The sequence below is a fragment of the Melopsittacus undulatus genome, chromosome 6 (assembly GCF_012275295.1).
Source record: "Melopsittacus undulatus isolate bMelUnd1 chromosome 6, bMelUnd1.mat.Z, whole genome shotgun sequence".
Taxonomy (NCBI): Eukaryota; Metazoa; Chordata; class Aves; order Psittaciformes; family Psittaculidae; genus Melopsittacus; species Melopsittacus undulatus.
This window is the reverse complement of record NC_047532.1, coordinates 83,647,804-83,675,080: the sequence shown is the minus strand read 5'-3', so window position 1 is coordinate 83,675,080 and position 27,277 is coordinate 83,647,804. Positions and strand designations below refer to the sequence as shown.

The window sequence follows — 27,277 nt, the reverse complement described above, 5'->3', positions numbered from 1 at the left end:
AATAGTACAGTCATATATATATTTACATATATATATTTACATATATATACTTACATATATATGTATACAGTGACCAGTGCATTGCACTTCAGCTAACTCATGGTTAGGGCTCCTCTTAGCAGGCTGCAGATTGGGAAGAGTTAGACTGTTGGTAAACTGTGGCTAATGTGCAGAAAACATAGTTACTTTATGCATACATCTTATTACAGGTAAGGAATGCAATTTAATAAGTAACATATCAAATGATTATTTATATGCCTTTATCTCCTTGTCACAGGGCTTCCATTTACTTTTGCTAACACTAAAGAGCAATTGACAGCATCAGGACAGAATAAGGCTCAAAGGAACAGAGTAAACATGAACGTAAGCAGAGGAGAGGGTGACACTGCCCTGTCTGGGTTATTTGCCTCTGTATTAAGCAAAATATCAGCAGCAATGACAAGACAGTGATTGAAGTTAGGGCACTCTGTCATGTAGAACTGCAGAATGATGAAGTGTGGGAGGATCCAGAGCATTTAAAAACAGAACTTCAAATGCATCTCTGGCTAATCCTGATAGAAACACTGGTTTCCAATACAGCAATCTTTTTATGTGAGTGTGTGGGTTGTTTGGGGGCTGGGTTTGGGTGTTTTGTGTTCATTTAATGCACGATGCTATTATATAGGAACTCCTCAACTAACATTCAAGATGCTTGTAAAACAGGAGAGATGCTGAAATGTAAAATGCAATTTATAAATGTTTACAAAAGTCACACAATTTTATTTAACTTTGGTAAAGTAATAAAAGGGTACATATGAGTCACAATCTTGACATTCTCATAAGAAATGATGAATACAGTTCCGAATGTTGCATTTACATTAAACAGTTTTACTCAAGCAGAAGGAAATGGGGAATTCAACGGAAGATCCCACTGGTAATCATTTTAAATGCGAAAATGGACTTGTCCTTTTACAGTGAATTTAAAGCAGCAATGTAATTCTTGCTTAAATATTCCTTGGAAAAAAACAAGAATTTGGATAATTTCCCAAGTTTAGTCTTTGCCAACTCAAAACTAGTGATACAATCATTTCCTAACTGTTTCTCTGCCACTTATGTTCCTCCCATAGGTTTCTTAGTCCTGTCCTGTAGTGTCCCCTAGTCCTTCTAGCCCTATTTAGCTGACAGGCACAAATGGTAGAGTATGTTGGTCAGGAATGGGACAGGACTTATATTTCAGAGATGCAGCAATTAATGTTTTCTGATATTATATTAACATCCCTTTCTGATTCTAGTTTTGGGGAGAGTTTTATCAGAAGAACTTTACAATTTTGAAATCACCCATGATCTCTTTATCAGTATCTAATTCAGGAACATGTAATATAAAATGGGTGATGCCCTAGGATACAGACTTTCCAGTATGCAAATATATAGAAGCTACACTTTGACAATCTGTAGTAAAACAAAACGTCACCAGGAGATGTTCTGCATACACTACTGCTTTAAATCCCTTGAGCTGCATTTCTCCAGCTGTTTATTTGGTACTGAAGAAAAGTTACGCTTGCTTCTGGATCAACTTTATCATCCTTTAGCTTATTAATACACTGATTGTTACTTGACAGTGGAAATGATAAGGGTAACACATAGCCCAGCCTGAAGGCTTTGCGAACAAAACCAGCATTACAAAGTGTGGGTGTACATTGAGAAGTGAGATCAGAGATTTCAGTGTTCATTTTCCATGCTGACAGTATTTCATTTGTTCTTTCTACATTAAAAGTAGATGCCACAGTTTAAAATCCAAGCTCCAGCACATACTCCTCTTTTAGATTCTGAAAGCCAGGTTTAGATTTTAGGTACCTTTTTGTCCCCATCAGTTGTAAGTAAAGACAGTGTGGGTTAGGGTCAGCAATCCAATGCCAAGGAAATTAAAGTAATAGGAAATAAGGAATAAAACCCCAATACCTTATTTTTATCCCTGAAGTAAGCAGTTGAGAATGCTCAGGTTGAGCAGCTCAGATCTGAGTGCTGTCATCTGAAATCACTTCCTGGAGTAGAACCACACTTTACAGGACAGTGTGTCACATAACAAAGCTGACCTTCTTTTGTTATGCAGGATGCATGCAACATCTGTTGGAATCTAGATCAATCAGCAAAGTCAGCAGCTGAAGATTAAATGAAAGTCACAACAATAATTGCAAATTCCTATCAGTTTCATCCTATATTACAGGGTGTTGACATTTATCCATGTGAGACTCACATCCTGGACAACTAGTGGTGAATACTCCTTATGTGCAGCCTGTTAAGACAGCTACTAAACCAGTGCTTATTCAGGGTGCCCATTCAGTCTGTTAGGAAAGTTAGAAGTACAAGCTTGAAGAAAAAGACCCAAACCAAAAACACCCAACCAAAGAGAAAGGGGGTGGGGAATAACAACGTGTGCACTGCACTGTTTCAGTGACTTGTGGACAGTTCCTAATGCTCGCTCTTTATAGGAATAAAAGGAAGATTGAGGCAGTACAACCACCCAAACCGTTTGATTTCAGCATTAACTTACACAGAATTCAGGGAGAGACAACTCCATTTCACCTTCCATCTTAAGAAGCATCCTGAAATAAAACCAACTTGTCTACTGAACATTTTTCCCTCAAAAAAATAAATAAAGAAGCAATATTCCAACAGTTTTCCTAGACATACATGAAAATACCCCATTGATGTATCTCTTTGCATTAGCATTAAAGGTTGAGACACTGCTGTGGTTCATCCCAGGATGTTCCCAGTGTGTAGGCTCTAAACCAACAAGTGATGTGAGCTATGTTCTGTGGCCCCAAAGAACCTCAGCAACGGGAGCCCCAAGGCCAAACAAAACACGCATTAAGTTGAGCTGTCTGCAAGCACCCTTACCTTAAACAGACCGACACTCTCCAGCAGCTGTCAATCTGGGCTACCTTTACTTCAGCTTGGTACAAGATGGAGTAAAGCAGACCAGAATCTATCTTCTGTGTTGAATCACTTTATTAAAACCAAGGACTACATGAACCTCAGGGTAAAACAAGGAGGCTGAAGTTTAGGTCACTCACTACCCACTGACACTGCAAAACATCAGCAGTATGTCCCTTTTCTCATACTCTATTGTTAACCCCCTGAAATAAGTCTCGCAAGAAAGAACAGTCCAATCTAAGATGTGTATCTGCAATTGTCTCCTGTATCTATCCTCCTGCTCCCTCCCACAGTAAAATATAAATACAAAATGTTCACAATTATTTCAATGGCAAATGTTTTTCTCTTCTTTCCGACATTCTTTATGGTGTATAAGGAGGTGGCTTTTCAAAAGGTGGGAAATACGGTGGCGAGTAACGAGGAGGTGCATTGGAGGACCACATATAGCTGGGAGACGGCGACATTGACTGGGGGTCATCAGAGAGGCCAGAAGGAGTGGAGGCTGGAAACACACTGGAATGCTGCAGGGAGACAGCAAGAAAGCTGTAATGTAAACACTTCTTCATGTAAAGGACCCTGGCAAAGCAATGCTTCGCTAACAAGCAGTGCAGAATTAACACTTCAAGGCTCACTTCTGCAGAACATATGTACACATACAAGTAAGTTTTGCATAAGGAGACTCCTAGAAGGCATTTAAAAACAGCAAAACAAACAAAAACTGCTCTCTCATCACTTATGTGTACCTCCTGCATTTCACAAAGGCTGGATAGCAGCGAACTGATAAGTCGCTCTCAAACCATGGGTTTCACACATCAGCCACAATGAACAGGCTGAAGATAATTTCTTTTTATATTACTTTTAATTACAAATAAAACCTGACAGAAATTAAAATAACTTCCTTGTTCAGTAAGCAAAAACCTTGAAAAGGTGGAGAAACAAAATCTGTACATGCCTGATGGTTGGCATGCATGGAATCTACTCCACCATGGTTCCCTAGGCAACACAACCTGCTATCCTATAGGAGCAATGGAGGGTGGAGCAGAGTGGAGACAGCACGGCCAGGCTCTGTTGTACTCCCTGCAGGAACAGGAATGTGATGGTACCATACAGCTGATAAACCACATAGGAGCTGTCTAAATGGGAAATATAAGACATGTCTATCGCTGAGCCAGCAACCATGGCAAAATGACTTCCCTTAGGTGAACCTTGCTCCTTATAATCTCATTATAATACTAACGCACACTTCCATCCCAAAGTTACCCCTCGCCAAGCATGTGCTTTATATTTTTACTGGCCATATCCTTAAAGGAGAAGTAGGAGAGTTTTACACCAATCAATAATAAAACAATGAATGCCTGGAGTCACTCAGGCTCCACCTAAACATACAGAAATAGTACAAAAGTAAGTTGAGGATGGAAGAAGTGGCAGGGAAGACTCCAGTGTAACTACTGGGATCAGTCAATGGGCTGAACCTATCTTCTTCCTCATAGGCATGCCAACTGGGTAAGATTTACACTGAGCACTGAACGCTTTTATTGGAGATTAGAGCCTGTCAGAATATTGCTTTAAATATGTTTTTGCAGTTGGATATTAACACTGGCAATCCATGAACCTTAATTTGTCATGATTTTATATCAATAGTGTTATTCCATAAACTGTTAGCATTGGTCCTTCATGGGCACCAAGAGTTGCTGGCAGTAGGTAACGTATTTGAATCGTAACGGGCAGAAGGGACCACTGAGGGGTTAAGCTGTTGGCAGGATTCCCTGAACAAGTCAGTCAAATTGCCCTCTGATCCAGTGGGAAAGTTCAGTGAAGGCTCCTTATAACAGGACATCAACAGACTGGTCAGGTACAATGGTCTCTGCTTTCAGATCAAACACTGGGGTTGAGAAAATCTCCCCCTTTCATGTGACAGAGGACCTCATAGAAAACCATACAAACTGTCCCCATTTCATAGAATCATAGAATAGTTAGGGTTGGAAAGGACCTTAAGATCATCCAGTTCCAACCCCCACACTAAACCATATCACCCAAGGCTTCATCCAACCTGGCCTTGAACACTGCCAGGGATGGAGCATTCACAACCTCCCTGGGCAACCCATTCCAGTACCTCACCACCCTAACAGTAAAGAATTTCTTCCTTATATCCAATCTAAACCTCCCCTGTTTAAGTTTCAACCCATCACCCCTTGTCCTATCACTACAGTCCCTAATGAATAGTCCCTCCCCAGCATCCCTATAGGCCCCCTTCAGATACTGGAAGGCTGCTATGTCCCTGCTCTTGCAGGGACACAAGCTTCCTGAGAAATTCCAGAGTGTTGGGGTGTTTTTTCTATGAACATGTGGGATGAGTGGGAAGCACTGACTTGGCCAATTCTTGCTCCAGACGTAGTGCAGCCTTTGAAAGGGATCTGAGAAGCAAACCTGGGCTTGCTCCATGCGTTGAAGGATGGGCAGGGAGAAGGTGCAGGGTGGCACAGACACTGCTGGGGTCAGGGTATCTGTAACACCAGTACCTAGTAACCTAGAGCAACTCGCTAATGTTTTCAGGCAGGTCCTTGGAAGATAAGCAAGGCTCAGACTTGTAGTTGAAAGAGAGAATTGGCTGTTTTAAGTATAAATTACTTCAATTTATGCCCTGCTTTTGTGCTGGCTCCTAAGCCAACACCTGCGCTCACAGCAGTGAGGCATGGAGAGACTTTCATCCATCTGGCCATGCTGTCAGCATCAGCAGAGCCCCAGCAGCACTTCTGGTTGAAAAGCAGGGCAAATCCACCCATGCTGAGCTCACTGCTGGTACTGTGGCTGCACCACAAATAAACCCTGAGTTAAATAGCACTTAATACCAGCCGAGCAGCTGAGAAGAGGACTTTGCAGCAGAGCTGGTTTGGTACACGCTGAGGATGGGATTTTTGTCAATGCAAAATGTTAATACACCACTAATGACTGTCCCAGGTTGTGTTAATATAAAGAATTACTCACAAATATACGTAAATAACTCTATAAATTCTGCTGTAAGTATTCAGTTATTTCTAGGAGGCCTGACAACAGTGTTGTCTAATGGTACTAGCAGTAAAACTGTGAAGGTCTAGATCCACGTTACCTCTAATGGCTCTGACGAGGGAGATGGTGGCTATCACAGAGCAAACGTCTAAGCTGGTGTCTAAGATCTTAAACTTTTGTCATAAAATAAGTCTCCAGCCCTGGTTTCAGCTGGGATAGAGACAATTTTCTTCCTAGTATCTGCTGCAGTGCTGTGTTTTGGCTTTAGTCTGAGAACAGAGCTGATAACACACCAGTGTTTCAGCTGTTGCTCAGTGCTTACCCTGGTCAAGGACTGTTCAGTCTCTCATGCTCTGCTAATGAGGATGGACACAAAAAGCTGGGAGGAAGCTGGTCAAGACACCTGACCTGAACTAACCAAAGGGGTATTCCATACCACAGCACATCATGCCCAGTACATAAACTGGGGGAAGTCTCCCAGAAAGGCCAGATCGCTGGGTTTAAACCATGACAGTTAACATCACCACTGTGGTAACATCCACCCGATGGAAGAGTTGAGTAAGAAGTGTCCTCATCTGCTTCAACAAGTGAAAGCTGATGTTTACAGAAGAGTTCATGTGAAATCATGCACTGTCCCATAACTCAGAAGAGGAAGGGATGTGTTACAGCAGAGGTGATGTTTGTAGGGACCATTCTTAGACCAGCTGCAGCATGTGGAAAAAGCCCATGACAGAATAGCTTTTCAGTCTGTATGTGCCTTCAGGAGCTCAAATAGCTTGTTTCCAAAAGTTAATCTGTTTCTCTCAGACACAGCAGTTGGCCTAATAAAAACCAGCACCTGAACACCTCACTTTGCCTCTGTCCTCAGAGCACTGCAATGCCAGAGGCAATGTCTATTTTTAATATGGCCTCTGAACAACAGGGGAGGCAGGCAGCAAGCTCTGTTGCCTTCTCTTCAAGGACAGGAAAACACTGCCTATGTAAGAGAAAGCACTGCTATGGACCAATGCCTAGCAGGAAAGATCTGATATTCTCTGCAGGAACAGGGAAATTAAACAGTGTGGATGACAGGAAGACAGAGCCCTGCAGACTGGCTGGAGTTAACCTTGCTGTTAAACAAGAGAACAGCCTGTAACGTTCCCTACCTGGAAGTCGTATGCGGAGTAGGGAGGCAGGTGAGGAGTGCTGTGGTAGTAGGTGTTGTAAGATGTCACTTGTGGCCTTGAGTAGTAGGACACTGAAGGGTGTGCATTTTCAACTGCACAGTTCAGCGTAGGGAGGGAAGGAGTCTGTTAAAACAAAAGGAAGAGAATCTCAGGCTACTTAACCAGGTCACAGCAAGCTGACAGCTGAATGAAAGCAGCAATGATTTAAAGGTGCACTGTTTGGCTCCAGAGCTCAACTCTGTCGAATTAGCCACCAGCAAGCCAGTTCCCTCTTAGGCAGCAGGTAAGCCCCAAGGTCACTTCATTCCTCAGTCACCCATTGTTTCCTCTCAGATCCCACAGACTGAGCTGGCAATACCCCAGCCCACACCGGTGCTGTTCAGATTGCATCTTCACAAGTAAGAAAAAGAGCCCATTTACTTTGATTACTCTGAGATCAGCATATTTCAACTCCTCTTGTACTGCTGCTGCTCACAGATACTTCTATTTGCAGAGGTTTACAGGCTGCCTGGTGTGGATCACATCTCAAAGGCTACAGTGCATAGATGGGAACATGTCCCCTGTTTTGTCTGTTCAGGGTTCTGAAATCAGGCACACTTAGTGCAGGGCCCAACAGTTGTTTGTAAAATAATGTACTACAAATGCTCTTTTCTGAGGGTCTCATTTTGTATTGTTCTGAAGGAGTCACAAGAGATTGAAAAAGCAACCCCAATTTATCTATTGAATGTTCAGTTCTCCCCATTGGTTTGTCCTTTGCAGACAGCACTGTATGGAAGGTAACAGGCACCAGGTTAAGTGGGGGTATTTCAAAGCTCATGTTGTAAGAACAGCATGGCTTTTTCATTGGTACCATCTTACCATGTCTTTAAAGCCTCCAAGTATCGCTGCTGTGATGATCCCGAGGAACAGCCCCACTATGTTCAGAATTGTTGCCGACCAAAGCAGATGGTAAAGATGGATGATGTCCTGGCAGCTGCTGACATCAATGTATTCATAGTAGCCTCCAGAAATCTCTACCCTGCTAAAGTAGAAAAAAAACCCAACAATAATGTTAAATAATGCAATGTATCATAAAATCTTAACACTTCTGCTGGATGGTAAAATGCATTCTGCAGTTTAACGATAGCCTGGACCTAACTACAGAAGGAGCAGGGATAAAGCCTGCTACATCCCATGCTTGTGGCATCTGAGATCTCCCTGCATGACAGTGGCAGAAGATGGCTTCATCTGCTGTGAAACACACAAGTCCTTCAATGTCTGCAAATACCCAGATGACCTTGGGTCTGAATCTGCCTCTTGTTTCTATCATCTGAAATCTCCACAGAGCCTTGGGAGGCTTCCCAAGGACAAACTGATCTTGGAATTAATTACCCAGGGAAATCAGTCTGTACTTCTCACAGCCAGGAGCGGCTGGATGGGATGGACACGGCACAGGACAGCACAGCACCACAAAGCACAGCCAACCCAGCTGCCCTTTGCAGCTCCACAATAGCACAGGCTGGCAGACAGAGGTCTTTCTGCTCCCATATTTAAGCTTTTCCATATGCAGAAAAGGGATGGAGAAGACTTGGCCAGACCCACTCAGGGTGGAAAGGGAATAGTGGCTCCTGCAACATGTGGCCTTGCAGGTGGGGTTCTTCAGTAATGACTTCTGTCACCTGGGGAACAGGGTGGCCTTCAGCATAGCTGACCGGGTGTAGTGGGCTACAGCAAGTTCCCATTAAGAAAACATGTTTATCAGGGATAAACAATACTAAGAGCTTATGAATGACTTACTTATCTCTTGAGCTCACATACAGGGTTAGGCTCAAACTGCATAAGGGCCTCAAATAGGGAAGAACAGACTTATATTCAAGGCCAAGAAGGGAGAGATCCAGGCTCAGCTCCAAAGCAGACTCTGCAAGGGCTGCAGGACCTGCCCCCTTTCACAAGCCACCCTCCTTCCCTCATTACTCAACTTCTGTTTCTTTTCCTTATTTCCTTATCACAAAGCAGGCAACAGCAAAAGACATTGCAACAAAGAGACAGGGATTTCAAGTAGAATCAAGGCAGAGCATAAAAACCTGTATGTTAGCCTGCATGACCTCTATATATCCTGAGCACATACTGTGACTGCCGTTAACAATGCAACCTGTATGTATTGTTTGCAGGAGCTTGTTCCTATGGAGATGTGTGACAGTGTAAAGCTTTCAGCAAGTCTTGGTTTACCATGGAGAACATTCACCACTTCAAGGTAAGTACAGCATGTACTTATCAATGGGAAGGGGCTGGCCCGATGTTGCCCCAGCCGGGGCTCCCAGCATCAGGAGAGATGCAAGACTGCTATCACCTTTCCTATCATGTCCATCTTTACTTAATATGAGAGCTAACCAGCCTTGAGTGCCTGTGCCTTTCTTATTGAGATCCTGAAAGGATCAGTGCAGTGAGGAACACATGTGGTACTGAGCAAGACTGAGGTGGTAACAAGTGATATCTTAGGAGATGGGTCAGAGGCAGGACCCTGAACCAGCCTGACTGGGGAAAATAAAACAGCAAACACACAAGCTACAAGTTTTCCTATTCCAATCACTTCCCTGTGTATCACTCTCCTCAGCAAGTAAAAAGGGATCATGTTCTGTAAACTGTCAAAGGAAAATGTGAGTTTCACCCCTCTGCAAAGGCTTTCCCAGAAACAAAGTCCTGCAGAGAGCAGGGATTACCCCTTCCAGCAGGCAGAACCACCCTCTCCAACAGCAGCTTTTGATCTTCCTCCACCATCACCAATGATTTAAATGAGGGCCAGGCCAACTAAGTACTGTGAGAAATGCTAAGGCTGAAACAGCCCTAGGCAAGAGCCAGCATTAAAAAATCCATTTATTAATTGCTTGATGACACACATTAGACTCTCCAAATGATACAAGCAGCACATGCTGTAAATTTAGTTGGTTTAGGCACAGTAGCCATGTTTAATGGTGGTGTGATCACTATGCAGGGTTCTTGATTGATAACCACCCTTCTGACTCATCTTTGCACAGCACTGTACACCTTCCAACCTCTTGGGACCATGCGAGATATTCAATGGGCAGAAAGGACACTGATTTATGCACAGGCAGGTGGTACCAGCCTGCAACTTCTCCTCTGTTAGCAGGGTTGAGCTGGAACTAGATGATCTTAAGGTCCTTTCCAAGCCTAACTATTCTATGATTCTATGAGATGGGGACAAGGTGAGGAAGCACCGTGTCCCAGTTTCTGCATCTTCCATCTTCTACAACAAAATAAAACCCATCAAACAAGGGACATTCAATAGAGGAAAATCTGGGGAAGGCACCAAGTATGGAAGTAATGGAAAACCTTACCCTCTTTATTTTTCCATCTGGGCTGGCCTGGAGCTCACCCATAGCTGGGATGGCTTTAGTGTATTTCATATATCCCTTTCCTTGGTTACCTGTTGCCTGGGAGCCCTCGTGGCTAGCAACCACAGCTCAGGATCCCTTCCCACAGCAGCTGTCATTAACTGCTGTTGTCCCTGCCCTGTCCCGGCCCTTCAGCCAGTGCAAACCAGCATGCCCACTGCTCGCCCTCCCCATGCCAGCAATGGTATTGTCAGGTTACTCACTTCCCACAGTTGTACAGGTCACAGCAGAAGCAGGTGTTGGTTTTTATTTTGGGTGTACAAGGCGCACGGCGCTGCGGGTGACAGATTGCCTGTGTGAATGCAGAAAAGACATCAAACACACAATCACCAAACATGGTTTCCAGTGCTGTCTGCCCTGCTCTGCATGCAGTTTATGCTGATCTCCAGATTAGCCCCAGGATGTTTCTTTTCCCTTATCATGGAACACAGCTCCTACAAAGTACACAGTTATACTGGAATAGAGACACACTAGACTAGAACAGACCAGCATTTCCTTTCACCATGGGGAAGTCACAGATAAGCACATGCCTGCAAAGGAAGGGGGTTGTGCAACTCTTCTACAAGTAGCCAAGACCTTGCTGGCCTAACACTCCTCACCACACAGCAACTCAGAGCAAAGTGTTGCCAATAGCATCATACAATCTGACGGCAACATTCCCATCCTGGTGAATAACTGACTAATGTGGTTAACTGTCTGCCTGTGGGTAGTAACACCCAAACTCACATGGGTGGTCTTTGGGCTGAAAAGAGAATGGACTCCACTAATGCCACTGGGTAGTACTTACTTTGCATTCTAATTTGGAATACAGTGGTTATTCAAAACTACTTGGGAACTTGTGAGGAGATCTGAGAGATTCCCAGTGCACAGCAAAGGCAGGCAAGGATGTCCAACACTATCAGTGTGTGGCATGAACATCCATCCCTGATGGATTCTCTTTGAAGAATACACTAGAGAGCAGAGGTGCAGAGGCTGTTATGTGTTGTTTGTATTCTCCAGAATTACTGCTGGATGAACTCTTAACCCATCACCCTGCTCCTGTAATGAATGTGCAGCTGAAGAACTAGAGAAACTGCTGTTTTCCTATCCTCCATCCCTTCACGGAGCCAGCACAGCCAGCCCTGCTCTCACCTCAGGTGGAGTCGTGCTCTTGGAGTAGTACTGACATCGCCCAGCGTACAGCGGCCTCAGATCCTGCCAATGACAAAGCACCAGGCTTAGCATTGCATCAAAATCAAACTCAGCTCACTGCTGTGGGAAAAGGCTTTAGAGAGACCCTGCTCTCACATCAGCACCTCAATACAGTGTCCACACAGACAGCAGCCTCTCACCCAGCCCTTGAGCCCCAGATGTTGCTTAATCCGGGTCCTTGGAGGCATGTATTTGTTGCAGCTAGCATGGGAGGCGCAGGCTATTGATCCAGGCTCATCTGGGTGAGGGCAACCCACCCCAAACTGAATGAGTCATTCCACAACCCTCCCCAGACAAATGCCAGGGCTGCCTGACGTGTTTCTGAGGGTTCTTCATGCTGAATCATAACAACTGCTCCTTAAACTGATGACAAATTGGTCTTTCTGGGCTCTTGACTTGTGGGAAAGCTCTGGATGATCACCAATGGCTCAGCCTGCACACATGCATTAGCGTCTCACTTTGGGGCAGTCTGGTCCCCACGGCAAAGCCTCGGGGAAAGCAATGCTGGATGTGTATCCACACCAGGGAGATCTTCCAAGGAGCAGCCAGACTTGCTCTGTGGGGATGTGATCCAAAGCTCAGGGTGGCAGGGCAGCGGCAGGGAGAACACTATGTGCTAGTGTGGCAGGAGCACATCCCCAGACAGACAGTGACATTTCTGGACCCTTCAGGGGTGAAGTGAGGCCAAAAGCACATTCGTTCATCAAGAGGCAGAAACCAGAGCCCTTGTCATGCCAGCTGCTCAGGTCTGGCCGCCTCAGGCATGCAGACAGTCCTGAGGCCAGCCAGGAGCAGGTGCCAGCTCATGCCATCACCCAACCCATGAGGTCAGCACCTAAAAACCCCAGAGCCAGTCTGCAGGGCTCTGAGCCACCCGGCCAGGAACAGGAGTCAAAGGAGCTTCACCTTTCTATCAAAGCTAATGCCCCACATGTCCTCAGAGGGTGTCAGAGATGGACAGAACTTGGTGGTTGTACCCAGACAGACAGACCTATCACGCAGCTGAGCGGAGCTGCCCATTGCTCTGTCAGCAAATCCTGCTGTCCAGCTGTCTTTCTACCCCTGGCACACTCAGAGGCAGGAAAGGGAAGCCAGCTTTACAAGGAGAATAATGAGGAGTTCCCACTTCAGGGGTAATTCTGACCGTCTGAAATCCCCTTCCATTCTGATCATAAATAAACCCCAAATCTGCCTTTTTCATCCCATTTTGCCAAAAATATAAACAAAAAGTCATCAAACTGCAGAGCTGCAAGACAAAAATCTGTCTGCAGGTACTTCAATTGAGAAGTTGAAATAGAATTGTGGGGTTTAATTTCTATACCAATAACTGAAGCTTTGGCACATCCCACTGTACCAGCAATTGGTCATGACAGCTCATATCTTTTCAAGTCATCAAATGGAAACTGAGAACTTACTGCAGCGCTTCCTGTTTACACTGTAATGCTTTAATGAGCTTTGGATCAAATTGCTTCATTCTACTACAAGATCCAGTGGTTCAGTTAGCATTAAGAACGACCTCTGCTAACATTTAAAATACAATAAATGCAACTGCTCAGATATTGTCTCTTGGCAATAGCTGTAATTCACATTAGCTCTCATAGTTCTGAGACTCGGTAAACACCTAAAGCATACACAAAAAGCCCTAAAACAAAGCTCTTAGACCTTAATGCTTGCTGTTAAATTCAAAATATTGTTTAAAAACTGATACATTTTCCTGAAGTTTATGATTTAAACCAGTATTCAGCACATCACACATATCCACAGACTCCAATGGGGCCCGATACGGGATTACAGCCACCATCACTCGCTTTCCTTGAGCAAAAGCATTGCAGGACCTGTGTTTTCCTGGAAGCACTTACTATGTGTCTGGCAGCAAAGACACCGTCTACTATGGCACAGCAGAACGCAGCAATGACGCCGAAGCTGATGAAGACAATCGATGCAACCAGCTGAGAAAGGAAAACAAAGCAAAGTATCACCCACCTCTCCACAACCAAGCGTTTCATGCCCTCTCCGCACGGATACGTAAACCACAGTCAATAAGGCCTCAAGCAATCAATGACCCAAATGTTTGCCCAGGCTGCTGGTCTCATTGAAGGCAATGGGATGTGCATCTCCAAGGAGTGCTCCTGCAAGGCGGCAGCAGTAGTAGTGTTGTGCCAGACTGGTACTCTGGGGACTTGATATTGTAATGCAAGTTCTTCAGCTAAACTTAGGCTGAGGATACACCTCCTCCTCTGGCTGTGCCCTCCTTAACTCTTCCCTGGAGGGGATTTCTTCTCTCCCCATCCCGGAGCACTATGGAGAGCTGCTCCTGTGCACACTCCCCAGGCTGGAAGGACATAGGAGACCACTGTATGTGACCCTCTCTGGTGGGACCTCACCTTCTGGAAGCAACGCTTTAATGCGGACATTAAGCATGAATTCATGAGACCAGAAGACAAGTGATGCCTATGCCATCAGTGTTATACACCCTCACAGCAGACTGGCTGGGCTTCCTGGTGCCAGGTTGTGGCAAGCATAGGCCACAGGCTTGGGGAGCTGCAAGTAAAGACATATCCACCTTCAGTTCAAGCAGGGAATTTAGACAAGTCTGACCCAACGGGTTGAGGGAGGTGATTCTCCCTCTCTTCTCCACTCTGGTGAGACCCCACATGGAGTACTGTGGCTGCCCCATCCCTGGCAGTGTTCAAGGATGGATTGGACTGGGCTTGGAGCAACCTGCTCTAGTGGAAGGTGTCCCTGCCCATGGCAGGGGGTTGGAACTGGATGATCCTTAAGATCCCTTCCAAGTCAAACCATTCTGTGATTCTATGACCCTCTTCCACTGGCCACATCCTGCCCATTCATAAAATGAGGGTGAAAGCATTCAGAAGATAAACCAGAAACATTCAACCTCCCACCCAGGTAGGAGAAACAGTCTCTACTCCAACTACACTTTAAACACCACATCTGCCAAAGTGCCAGTGCTCAGCTGTGGGACCATGCATGAGTGCTGACACAACCCTTCTCCTCACTCCTGAGCAGCCACTCAGCCACTGTTAGCAGGCTCCATCACACACAGAGCTCCCAGTACCCACCTCCCTTGCCAAAGCACATCAGGGATACGGACAGGGCTGTGGAGGGAGGGCAAGCATGGCATTCAAACAGGCTCACAAAGACATAGCTTGGGGAACAGCAGTACTTCCACTTAAAGAACTGGAAGCTTAATTGGGTTTTTCCTTGGTGGTTTTCCACTCCAGTGATCACAGCCTTCAAGTGCTGGTTGCTGGCAGGAGTTAAAAACTGCCTTTCTGCAAGTACAAAGGCAACTCTGGTTAGCTTGGCCAGCACTGACAGATATCTTGGGTCTCCTGGTATGGGGATGTTTGTTTTAAAGCTCCAGGCACTAAGTGTGCTCAAAAACCTTGGTTCCTGCCACTGCATGAGTATCCAGTTCTCAGAAAGACAAACCAAACCCCTTGACAAACACAAGCCAGAAGGATCCTATATGTATTTTTAAAGTATCACAGGGTTTTTAGGTCAATCACACTGATTTTACCTAAACCTCTCTCAGTGAAAACAGACCTTCCTCCAGCAATATCCACATTCAGACCAGGTCAGCTTGAGCAATGAGTGGAGATGCAGGAGGGCTCACTCGGGACAATGGAAACAGTCACTGTACAATTGCTTAGTTTAGTGAGCTTCAAAATGAGATGAAATAAAATGGTTTTCTAGATGAGACAAGTATTGAAGACATGCAGGAGTAGACAGAGGATACTGTGAAGTTAACCCAATGACCATACAAACAGGCCACCATCACTAGTAACAAGCTATTACTGGACCATCAGATGTTGTGCCTCAAAATACTTGCAGATGGCAGCAGGTGACAAGTTTTCCAGGATCAGGTCCTATGCTGGGACCCTGTTTCTGTCAGCTACACACACCAGTGTTTCCTCTCCACTCAGGCCCATGCCATCTCCACAGCTGGATCACAACTTGCACTATCCATCACAGCAGTCACGCTGTTCCACTACTACAGACAGTGAAACCACACAAGGGGAGGAAGCACAGCTTCTTGCAGTCTTGGTGGAAGAAATGAGGTTTATGGCTTAGGTTATTTAGTAGCAAGTTTAATCTTCCTCTGTATTGTCCTTTGTTTCATACATACACGGAAGAGGATATTCTCCCTAAATAGCATGACCCTTGGAGATGGGAAGAGAGCCAAACACTAAATATATACAAGCAGGGTGTTTGTCAGTCGCCCCTGGTTGCAGATAGCAGCTGCTAATATGGTTATTTAATATAAAACAAGGTTAATGATGATACTTTCCTAACAGCCCTACCAGGACATAAGGATCAGGTGTTAGAAAACAGCTTGAGCACTTTATTTACACCATTTTTTCTCTCTCAGCTGGAGAAAGAAAAGCCTGAAAAACCAAACACTTGAGAACTTATAATCAAACAGCAAATAAACCCATACAGGGACACATGGGCTGTGAAGCTGTCGGTTATTACTTGTCCATGGCGTGTCTGGCTGCCACAAAGGCATCTGAACACTGACTCCTCACTTGAGAACTGCTGAGCGCAGCTCAGTGTAAGTCAGAGGTGCCAGCAGCGCTGGCAAGCAGGGCAGCTGGGCAGCTGGGGCTCCCTGGGGCATGAAAGCTCTCCCTTACCTCGACAAGTGGGAAATGCAGACGCACGGCATGAAAGCCAATACACTGGGGTGGGAAACATGAGAGAGGTCTATTCCTGTCTGCAGGCAGGGGAGAAGTGAGGAGAGCTGCTTTAGGTCAGCTCTAGCCCTCAGCCATGCTGGCTCACTCGACTCCTCATGCTCTGCAGCCACGTTATGGGCAGAAACACGCACGAGAACATGGCAACATAATCCTGCATCATTAAAGAGCCACTGCATAACAACCAACACCAGAACGGCCTTTAAGCAAACCAGGACACGGGGAAATTCACACAGATAAAATCATCCCGCACTGGCAGTGGGATTATGGAAACAATGAATGGACAAAGCTGCTCCTGGGCAAGGATGGACTGTGCCTAAGGCAAGGGGACAGTAAGTGACAGCTACTGCATGTCCTCTGTGCGGTCAGAGCAGGCACTGGAGCTGCCAACCGTGGCAGCAGTGACGCAATCCCTGCAGAGCTGGGTCATGCATGCTGCTTAGGACACAAAACAATAGAGAGAGGAAAAGGATTAACACAGTCTATCCAGGGCTCAGAATGAAAGAGTCAATCAAGTCAGAGCCCCACTGTGTCACTCACAGGCACTCCTGGGAAGAATGCAAGACTGGCATTAATGGCCATTGCTCAACCAGACATTGACATGTTGCTAGGACAGAAAGAACAGGACACACTGTTCTTCTAGAGTGAAAGCAACCAAAAATATCCACTGGGAAACCCATCTTCCCTGCACTGTCTGACTGGGGGAAAGGCAGCTCTGCCCTCCTCAAAGGCCTGCCTACCCCTCTCCCTCCCACTCTGCAAGGCACACTGTTCACAAAGGGCAAGGCAGCCCAGCCTCTGGATTAGGACAAGCACAGATTTCCCCCAAATCCCTCTGCAGTTTGGCAGACGTGGTTTAGCCTTGCTCAGCAGCACACCCTGAGAGGCTTGTGAAACAGTGTCTGCAAAACATGTTAAGAGGCCATCAGAGACCCAGCCAAGGCCACATCACTCTCCTACACTTGCCATAGTGGGTAATCTGGGCCAGCTCTGTCCCCACTGCGGAGACCCCTCAGACCCCAGCACAAACTTAGCTGTGATCATATTGTATCAGCAGTGTTCGTCTCACCTGATTTGTTCTATCTGCATATTAGCTGCCCACTGCTCTCTTCTGAGCATTACTCCCACAGGATCATAGAATCACAGAATTGGAAAAGGTTGGAAAAGATCTTTATGATCAAGCTTAGTATAAGTCCAACTGTTCCCCCAGGACTCCCACCACTAAACCATGTCACTAAGGGCCTCATCTACACAGGTTTTGTACACTTCCAGGGACAGCAATTACACTAGGAAGCCTGCTCCAATAGCTGATGGGACACCAGAGACCTGCCCAGACAGTGTCTGCCCAGCCGCCACACACAAGAGCATCCTTGCAGTGTAAGGAGGGAACCAGAGCACTGTGGTCCACAAATCTGGTCTAGCCAGCATCCTCTGTGCTTCTCGGGTCCCCAGCTGCTACTTTACAGCATGCCAAGTTTCTTGGCTTTCCTTCCTACTTGAAGGGGTGCTTGGAAACAAGGACCAGCAATGCACATGTTAATCAGCCACAGCAGAGAAGTTGGTTGCTTTTCAATTACACCAGCTTTTGTGTTTTCAACATGTTGGTATCTTGAGTGACTTATTCTCTAGACATATGCAGAGCAGAGAGCTTTGTGCACTCCTGTCCTCAGGATGGACTTTCTGCTGGGCCCTCTAAGGGATTTCACCTCCAGTCTCTAGGCTAGGTTATACTACCTGCTTGATCTTCTCTAGCCTTTCCTTAGGAAGAAGCCAAAAGCAATTTCTGTAGAGCCTCTAAGAATGTACTGAATATACTTTAAAAGATGACAAATACATGTATTATGCTCATGTTATTCACCACATTATGCATCCCATACTGTGCCAGCTCAGCAGAAACAAAGCACTGGGCATGAGTCCGTGAAGCACTGTGCTGGAAACTCCAAACACTCAATTTCAAGCCCTTTAAAACAAAATCCCACTGAGTTCAATGAGACCATGTAAAGTCACTTTGTGCTTCCTTCAGCTTTTCGATTTTCATTTAAAAATATCAGGGTTAACAGCCTGGGCTGCTAGAAACTATCTCGAGCTCTCAAAAGATAAGCACCACTATCCTGGAAGAGTCAATAACATTCTTCACATGCAAAATTTGAGCCATTTGTTATAAAAGAAGACTTTATAATGAACTTACCATTTGCCTTTTGTTTTCTATCAAGTTTGATCCAATTATTCCAAGAAACGACCCAAAACCAAGCTGAAAAACAACATATTGTTAGCATTTAGATCAGGAGAATATACAAGATATTTTACATACAGACAGAACACAATTAAATCCAGAAGCAACAAAAGAACATACTGGGGATGTGTGAGCACTCTTTCTTCAGCAAGGAATCAGTGAAGTCTTTCACTAGTAGCAACTAGCAAGTGTATCCCTTACATGACACTAAAAGCACGTGCAGAAACCAAAAGGATGAGTTCTGAATTCTATCCCCTTCCCAGTGATGCTGAGAAATGGCTGGTGGATGAGGATATGCTTTGCTGTCTTGGAACAGCCCTACGAATGCTCAGGAGTCTCCAGATACAAACCTAGCAGGACCATATCACTAGCAATTGAAGGACCAGGCTTTGTAACTTCACCAAGGGTGTGAGCAACCAACTAAGCTTTCAACTCAGAGAGTTTCTAGATAGGAAGCATGGAATACAGGAGGATTATACTTGGGACAATTGAGCAGTTTTCTGCCTTCTTATACTCTTCCCTTGTTTCCAGGGGTGGGGATGCATCAACCAGGGTCTTATTCCAGAAGAGCTCCTGCCAGCCCAGCCAACAGAATAAGCTACTCCAGCAAAAGCATCTTTTCTTGCTCCCATAACTGAAACCACTCTTATTTCAGCTCAGTGAAGCAAGCCAGGAGTGCCATTTCCCACCTCCTTTCTCCGTGGCCTTAACCTATTTAGCTACACTAAACAGAAGTTTCTAGGACAGAGCAGACCTCAGCCAGGCCAGAAACAGGGACGTCAAACAGGAATCATGGACTATGGGGGGGTGATGCAGAAGTACTTCTGCATCACACTGAGAAAGGTCTTTGATCGGTGTAGAGCGTATACAACTCTGCTTCTGAGAGCTGGCAAAATGAGAAATGCCAGAAAAGTCCTACAATTGGAGTGGTTGTATGAAGGAAATGAATATCTAGTCAATAAGCTAGGGAGGCCGTGAAGAGCTGGGTGAGAACACCAAATAACTAGCTCAGGAAGCAGAATAAGGCATAAGACAAGCTGCAGTGATTCAAGAATGAGTCAACTAACCTGGAATCCGTATTTTAAGATCCAAGAATAGAAACCAACAGTCTAATAAATCTGATACTAACAAGCTGAGGCACATGCAGAGATTAGCAGACACAAAAGTGATGAGAATTTGGGCTTAAACCTTCACCCGCTCTGCTTCAACCCAGAAACATTTGGTGCAGTGCTGTGGGCTGCTAGGGCTGCTGGCTCAAATGGCAGGGCTTAAAGCTTCCTGGCTGCCTGCCTTCCACTCTGAGCTCTCACAGACTGTTGTCCCCACATCAGGGACACACTACCATGGCAGGAAGTACAGCAAGAAAGCCGGGTGTTGCTTAACACTGGGACAGCAGGCAGGCAGGGCAGAGAGCCAGGGCCCTGCTGAACCTCCCCAGACTGATCTGCTAGTGCTTCTTGGCTTTTACTTTGCTCAAGAAGCTGTGTGGCAACACACAACTAAGGCAAATGCTTAAGGAAAATGTACTGTGTCCTTTGAGCTTGATTTAACACATTTAATAGTGTTAATTTCACCGAAAAGGTGAAATACTAAAGATAATCCAAAAAAGAAGAAATTAGAGCAAGTCTGTACATACAACAGGTGAGGACCGAATAAATCAGTGGATTCTCATTAATGAATGGGAACTTTCATTGCATTAATATGAAAACCTCTCCTTCTACGGATGGTACAAAGAAATCTCAGTCATCTGCACCAATTGCATCACTTACTGATGGTGATATGATCCCCTGGGGTGTTTGTCTGAAAGGACAGGACACAAAGTGAATGTGCTTGTCCAGAGTAAAGCCCCAAGCCCGCATGCTTGACAAGGAGCTGTTACAGAGCTTTACCACTCAAAGCCTAACAAAGGTCAATCATTTACACAGAAGCTGGTACAACTTGGAGACAACATATGTATGTCAGAGAGCTTCACTTCCATAATTGCCCTCTGCACCTGGTTGTTACTTTTGTCTGCTGAGCATCATTGTTACTCTGGGCTTCCTAGGCCCAGGTCAGACATCCAGCCACGGGCAATGGTATTTCCCACAGGGTGTTCACAGATGTAGCTGTGAAGATGCTGGTGACCACGGAGGAGGGTGAAGGCAGCCTGGCTATAGGACAGGTTACTGCAACCTCCGGTTGTGTCTATGAGGAATTGGGGAAAAAAATCCAACAAACCCCCACAAAACCACAACCAAACAAGATCCTACTGATGCAGGGAAGTCTTCGGTGCCTTCTGTCCTTCCTTGGGAGCGGAGGCCTGGGAAGATAAACCCCCTCATCAGACAGCCACTTCTTTGCATGTCTCCTCCTTGCACAAGAGGTGTTTGCACAAGAGACACAAGCGAAAGGAGGAAAGACTGGTGTGTTAGACTGATGAGACACCCCATGTCCCACAAGATGATCCCATCCATGGATCTGGTCCATGCAATGAGAAGTCAGCCAGCGCATGAAGAGACTTCTGCTCTATTCCTTACCAATGCATGGTACTCAAGGTGCAGAAACCCCTGATGGAGATGCACACATCTGTGTCAAGATCTGGATGACAAGACCTGCAATGAGCTGCTTCTTCAGGGCTGTGGAAGGCATCTGCTCGAGGACAACTCACCAAGTACTCCTGCACCATAGCAAGCCCTTTCTCCACAGTAAAGGGAGAAATCCCAGCTTGTTACGAAACACCAGCTATTTTAAGCCCCTGCTGAAGCATCCAGCAGCAGACTGAACCGTTCTCCTGCGCAGGGAGACAAGCGAGGTCGTCACGCATTTCTATACAGCAGATTAATGAGGGGGAATTTGGTGACAAACACAAACTGTCAAGGGTGCCTCTGAATAAAGTAACTCAACACCATTCCCAGGTCTAGGAATCTATTAATTCCTTGGGTAGATTGGGTATTACAAAAGCATAAGCGATGCTGATGCTCCTGGAGCATAAATAGCACAGGAGATGTCAAGGGGATGGGAACAACAGGCTCTACCCATCTGCGTCAGTCTGCAGGGCCTGCTCTGAAACACGAGGTTCAATACAGGCTGACAGAGCGTAGGCTAAGTGTGGAGAGTTTGAAGCCATCCTGTCACCTTTCTTAACACCTCCCTTCTATGCTTCCCTTTAAAAAAGATCAGGACTAAATGCAGGAGTTAGTGAGACAAGACAGAAACCACCAAGGACACCCAATACAGTCTGTAACAACATTGCACACTAATGGCTGTAAAGGGACTTCCTTCAGTCGTAGAAGAGCTTATCCACAGAGGAGTATCAACCTCCCCAAGATCAGCCATGTATGCCAAATAAATCAAACTGGAACAAGTCTCTGCCTAGTTATCTGGACTGGCTTTAAGTCTCCAAACTGAATGCACAGCACTGCTCACCAGAAGCCTCTGGCTGAGGGGCTGCAGGTACACTCCACCTACCAAGACACCTAATTCTGCAGCTCAGCCTTTTCATGCTCCTTTTAGAGCATGTCTCAGATAGGAACAGACCAGGATTTGCTTTCCAGCTCTTGTTAGACCTTTCCTCATGCAGGGAGCAGCATGATGTACTTGCCCCTTATGCTTCTGCAGGAGGTTACATATCTGCTGTCGAGAAAGCTGGGCACCAGTGGTCTTCTCTAAATCAAGCTATTTGAAGCTACAGGATGGTCCTTTACCATTGGCAAAAGGGAAGAAATGGATGTGCTACCTGCTTTGATGTGCATGCTCACCTGGCAAGCTGCCACAGCTATGCTAATGTGCTTCTCACTCAGGGACTCCAAATTAAACACTTCTGCAAGTGAACTTTGTGACCACCAGTGTTTCAAGACCTGGTCTCTCAGCTGTTCTTGGCACCTATGGTCCTTCTTCGCCTTACTTCTGCCTGGGGTTAATGTGATGTATAAAAACAAAGAAGTTCTAAGGTTGCTTTGACTGACATAAGACCTATTGATCTGTCTCGCAGCTCAAAAGCATGCTACTATCCAAGCTCAGAGAAGGCTGCCACTTGGCTGTGATTTTTGCATGGGGATGAGCAGTAGGTGCAAAATAATAACAAAACAAATAAATCAAATGGCAATGAAGCAGCTGAGCACAATATTGAGGACAAGATCACCCTTTAAAACATTTGCAGCATTACAAGGGACTTTGTAGGCAATAAGTTTTCTAGACCTACCTAGGAGTTCTATACTTACAATAACCCCTGGGTAATAACCTCCAACAGTCACATTTTGGGTTCTTGTTGTAGCAGCTAGGCCCACCGTTAGAATTAATACTGACACAATGAGGAGAGTCACAGTTACGTAGAGGGAATTTCTCTTTCTTCTATTGAACGACCCTAAAAACACACACACACACACAACAGAATTTGCTGATTCCATCTGGGGACAGTCACGGTACCGTCATTTTCTCCTCCCACCACCAACCACATTGTGGTGAATTGTCTTTCTTGAGAGTATTTTTGGATCTGGCTGTCGCTTTTCACCTTCACTAACACGCTTCATCAAGCGTTACTAGGGCATCCGAATCCACATTTACTTATCATTGCTCTGACGTCGATGAGGAGAGCTTTAAGAACCGTAACTCTGCAAAGCTCATTTGGATACATAAGGGCCCCCCAGCCCCTCTGGCCTGAGGCAATTGAGCTGATGAGAAATATTACCATTAGGCACTTCTGTATTCTCTGATCTGTCTACTTACATCAAAGTTAATAGCCACACTGTACGCCACTTGAATTAAGGGGGAAATCTTGGCTGTAATTATATTGCATCCACAATTTTCCATGTAAATGAGCCATCACCAGTAACAGCCACTTCTCCCTCTCCTGTAGTATCATCCTCTACTTTCAGCAAGGACCAGGTATTTTTAGATGCTTGAATAATGGATTTGTGGATTAGTAAAACTCATCTACAGCTGCCTGATTATGATTTTTTTTCTTCTATATATTTATAGATCTCCCAAATGAGCATAAGTATAAAATAGTGATTCCATCAGCTAAGAGGCAAGCTGGCTGCAATGTTACACTCAGCAACATCCTCCGGCGTGTTTGTTCAGCGTGTGCTCTGCCATCTTTACATCACTTTGTAGAACAATCCTTTTGATTATATGTCATACATTATGTAGACATAACCTGGCACCTGCAGGAGCGGCTGGCAGGACAACAGATCACTGTGGGCTGCTGGGCCACCCTGCATCCCATCCCTGGAGCATGGGGCTCTCCAATGCACACCCGGAACAGACAAAGGTATTTCCCACCCCAGAGACTCCCAAGTGATGTTCCTGCTACCAGGTCTTCTCAGAGTGTTTCAGAGAAGGGCAGGGATGTTTCCCAAGAGCAAGGAGCTGTTTCCACCATTGCTGTGTTCCCTAAAACAAACCATGTTGGAAACCCCCATCTGAGGTGTTCAGCCAAGCCCTTATGTGGTGAGTTAAAACACCTACATAAGGGCTGGGAGGACAGACTCAGCCAAGCTGAGCACAACCCCCTTGTCCAAATTATCCAAGGAAAGGAGCACACAAGGCCTTGCTGGGCAGTTTTCTGTCTTGAAGATGTGCCCATAAGCCCTTCTTTAGGGTCTGCGCACATCTAGGGGCACAGCTAGAGGGACACCTTAACAGCTATACTGATGCAGCCAAAAGGACACCCACACCAGTACAAGTTATCTCCCTTCCTCTGCAGGGACAGCTCTTCCCAGGGAAAAGTGCAGCAGCTATGGGCTCCTCCACACCCACTCCAGCCATGCTGCTAGCAGGAGCTCTCCCTTCTCCATCCCAAGCTCTGAGCCATGGGCACAGGGCTGGATCCCACAGCCAGTTGGGCTTCAAATCACAGACAAGTCCTAAATTTGGGGTTTAAAAGGCCAAAATATGGAGATTAATAACCAGAGAGTTTTATAATGAAAAGCAACATCCTTTTTGACAGACCAGTGTCTCCGGATGGAAAGCTCTCCACCCACAAACCTTCTGGTGCGACTGTGCCACTGGGACATCGCTGGGTCTAACAGCAAGGAGCCTGGCTTAGTATTAGTCCTTAGCAGGAGTGAATAGCTAGACTGAATGGAGTGAAATAGAATGAATTTGCTAATCGCAAACAAAATGAAATTAACTAACTTCTAGAGAACCCTAAGATCCAGACAGGATCTGTTATCAGTGATCCTTACCTTTTCTTACCATTTTTTAGAGGATGGAGGTAAAGGTACCCAACTTTTTGCTGCAGGTTGCATTGAGGTTAATATGTTAATATATTTATTCTCCTAAATATGCTAAATAAGTTAATAATACAAACTCTGGCCTTCTAAAGCCTTCAAAATTCACCAATATATCCAGCCAATCTGTATGTATCGCCCCCCAGATACTACAGCTTGTGCCACACTCCAGTTCCAATGTAATAATCTAATTGCACGTGCCACTTAAACATCTTAAAATCCCAAAGTACCTGGGACCAAAGGTTTAACTGGGCAAAACTTTAGAAACTGGGAAAAAACCTGCTACTTCTTACATAGAAGTAGTTCTGAAAGGAGAGAAAGAACAAAGCTGCTTTGCTTACATAGTAGACTATCCAGCTCCTGGTTACAGCTACAGTTGGGCTGGCAAATGAGCAGAAGATAAGTGAATCCAGCCATATGTTCCTTACACAGCTTAAACTCTTCACGGTTAGGCTGTGTGGTTGTACAGATGTTTGTGTGCCATGCAAAACTGTCCTGCAGAGCAGGGCTTGGGGAGCACTGTGGGTACACGGGTGCGGAGTTTCCACATACAAACCTGCATTTTCATCAGGGATGCTTCATAAAGTTACAATAAAAAACCTTGAAAACATGCATTTTTTTTCCTCAAAACCTCGAGTATTTGATGATTGAAGGAAGAGAGTCAAAAAGAAGCACCTTGAAATGCTGCTTACGGATTCTGAGCTTATTTCAGAACCACCATGTTTCTGCTCTTACATTTTGACATTGTCTCCCAGCTCACAACTGGCACACACCAACATGCAGTACAGAAGTGAAACAAAGGTTTTCACCCGGAAAACTTCCAAAAGCTTTTCAGTATTCCTTAAAAAACCCTTTTATTCCAAGTCCTGAGAAAACCAACCATCATCCTTTACCGCAATACTGGAGAGAGATGCAACATAGAGGATAACGTGATTACCTCCACTTCAGCTCTGTACTGAGACACTAATTCCATTTCTTCTTTCTCTGAAAACCCATTTTGTTACGTGTATACTGAGAAAATGGTTTTGTACTTCTGTAGGGATGATGCCTGCAGCTGCTTCAACATAGATGGACTCATGCTCAGCATCTCCAGTGAGAGCTGCTGATGGGCTGCCCTAGCAAAACCCTCTCTCAACATTAATTCCTGCTGAAAGTATTCCCCATTAAATAATGTTCCTCTTTGCTACCTGGTGCAGCGTTACACACAGAAGTGGAGCTACAATAGCTTTGCTATCTCTGCTTTTTAAGAGACAGTAGCAGCTTCTTCTCTGCAATTTACCCAAATTAGATACTCAAAACTTGCTGCACTTACCTCAACAAGCATACAGTTGATTTGAAACACTGTGCTTAACTCTGTGAGGAAGGTGCAAGGACATTAATGCTGTTTGTAGTTTGGCTATTTCTTTTTGCTAAACTGGCACTGAATGTGGAAAGGCTTCAGAAAGACCATTTTTATTTAAGCCTCAGAAACATCCTCTCATTATAGTTGCCATATACAAGCTCACTCTAAAAACGACATCATAGCTGGTTTTTCCAGATTACTTCAAAAGTTTGCAATACAGATCCTTGCACTGCCCCTGATTTACTTGAAAATAGACAAGATGACACAGAAACATCTTCTCCATCTTGTTCTTGGTGGGGAAAAGCCAGGAGCGAAGAATAAGTGAGAAACAGCACCAGGAAACAGCTTTAACTTCTACCCTAGGAGAACCGGGGGCAAGCGGCACGGAGCTGTTCTTCTTCCAAACCCTTCTCCTCCTCCTGTTCGCTTCTCTGCTACAACAATGTACTAGCTGCGACCCTCCGGTCCCATGCAGGGCCCTGCCCGCAGCCCACGGGGGGGCTTGCGGGTGTCTGGATGCTTCATCTCCCTCTTGGGTGGGTGGAAGGTGGCGGAACCGCAATGAGCAGCGGGCGCGGAGCGGTGCGAGGGGCTCTCTGACCTCATTACCGCTGTGCAGGAGCGCTGCGACCAACCACTCCGAAGGATGCTGCGGGGAGCCCGGCAGCCAGCGCCCCTCGGGGGTCTCGCTCTGCCGCAGCCGGTGCGGCCTCGAAGGGGGAGATACGGAGCGTGTCCCTGCGGCTGAAACAGCGGCCGAACAGCGGCGGGGTCAGACGGGGAGGGCACCGGGGCAGGCAGCCAAGGTCGGACGGGTCGGGTCCGCTCTGTCTGAAGCGACGGTGACAACGGCACCCGAGGGGACCCACCACCCAAAATGGCCGCAGCGCCCCCGGTCCCCGGTCCCCGCCCCGCAGCGCGGAGCATCCTCCCGGCCCGGTGGGACCCCCCCCTCCGCCGCCGCCTCCCGTGGCACTTACCCACGGAGTCGGGCAGGGCAACGCCGGCCGGGCGCTGCTGAGTCAGGGACTGCCGCATGCTGCTGCTGCCGCCGCTCCCCGCCGCAGCCCAACGGGCCACGGCGGCGGACAGAGCCCCGGCACCGGC

The 27,277-nt window shown here is 46.0% G+C and overlaps 1 protein-coding gene across 2 annotated transcripts; it reads right to left on the bottom strand.

The window, feature by feature from the left end:
* Positions 1 to 734: 734 nt before the first annotated feature.
* TMEM255A (transmembrane protein 255A) lies at positions 735 to 27,277 on the bottom strand. 2 transcript variants are annotated; one of them, XM_034064354.1, is made up of 9 exons: positions 27,151 to 27,277; positions 22,819 to 22,961; positions 18,575 to 18,637; positions 13,528 to 13,617; positions 11,609 to 11,671; positions 10,681 to 10,769; positions 7,944 to 8,106; positions 7,065 to 7,208; positions 735 to 3,434 (listed from the first exon to the last, which is right to left on the bottom strand). In XM_034064354.1, the coding sequence occupies exons 1-9, from the start codon at positions 27,206 to 27,208 to the stop codon at positions 3,276 to 3,278; spliced, it is 972 nt and encodes a 323-aa protein (XP_033920245.1). In that variant the 5' UTR covers positions 27,209 to 27,277; the 3' UTR covers positions 735 to 3,275. The 2 variants fall into 2 exon arrangements, with proteins under 2 accessions (XP_033920245.1, XP_033920246.1); XM_034064355.1 differs by having other exon boundaries at positions 7,944 to 8,103.

Excerpts from the sequence above, each read along its gene's own strand:
- TMEM255A (XM_034064354.1), bottom strand. The coding sequence starts at position 27,208 with ATGCGGCAGTCCCTGACTCAGCAGCGCCCGGCCGGCGTTGCCCTGCCC. Across the intron at positions 10,770-11,608 it reads AGAGCACGACTCCACCTGAG|GCAATCTGTCACCCGCAGCG; the intron begins GTGAGAGCAGGG and ends GCATTCACACAG. Across the intron at positions 3,435-7,064 it reads ACTCCGCATACGACTTCCAG|CATTCCAGTGTGTTTCCAGC; the intron begins GTAGGGAACGTT and ends GTCTCCCTGCAG.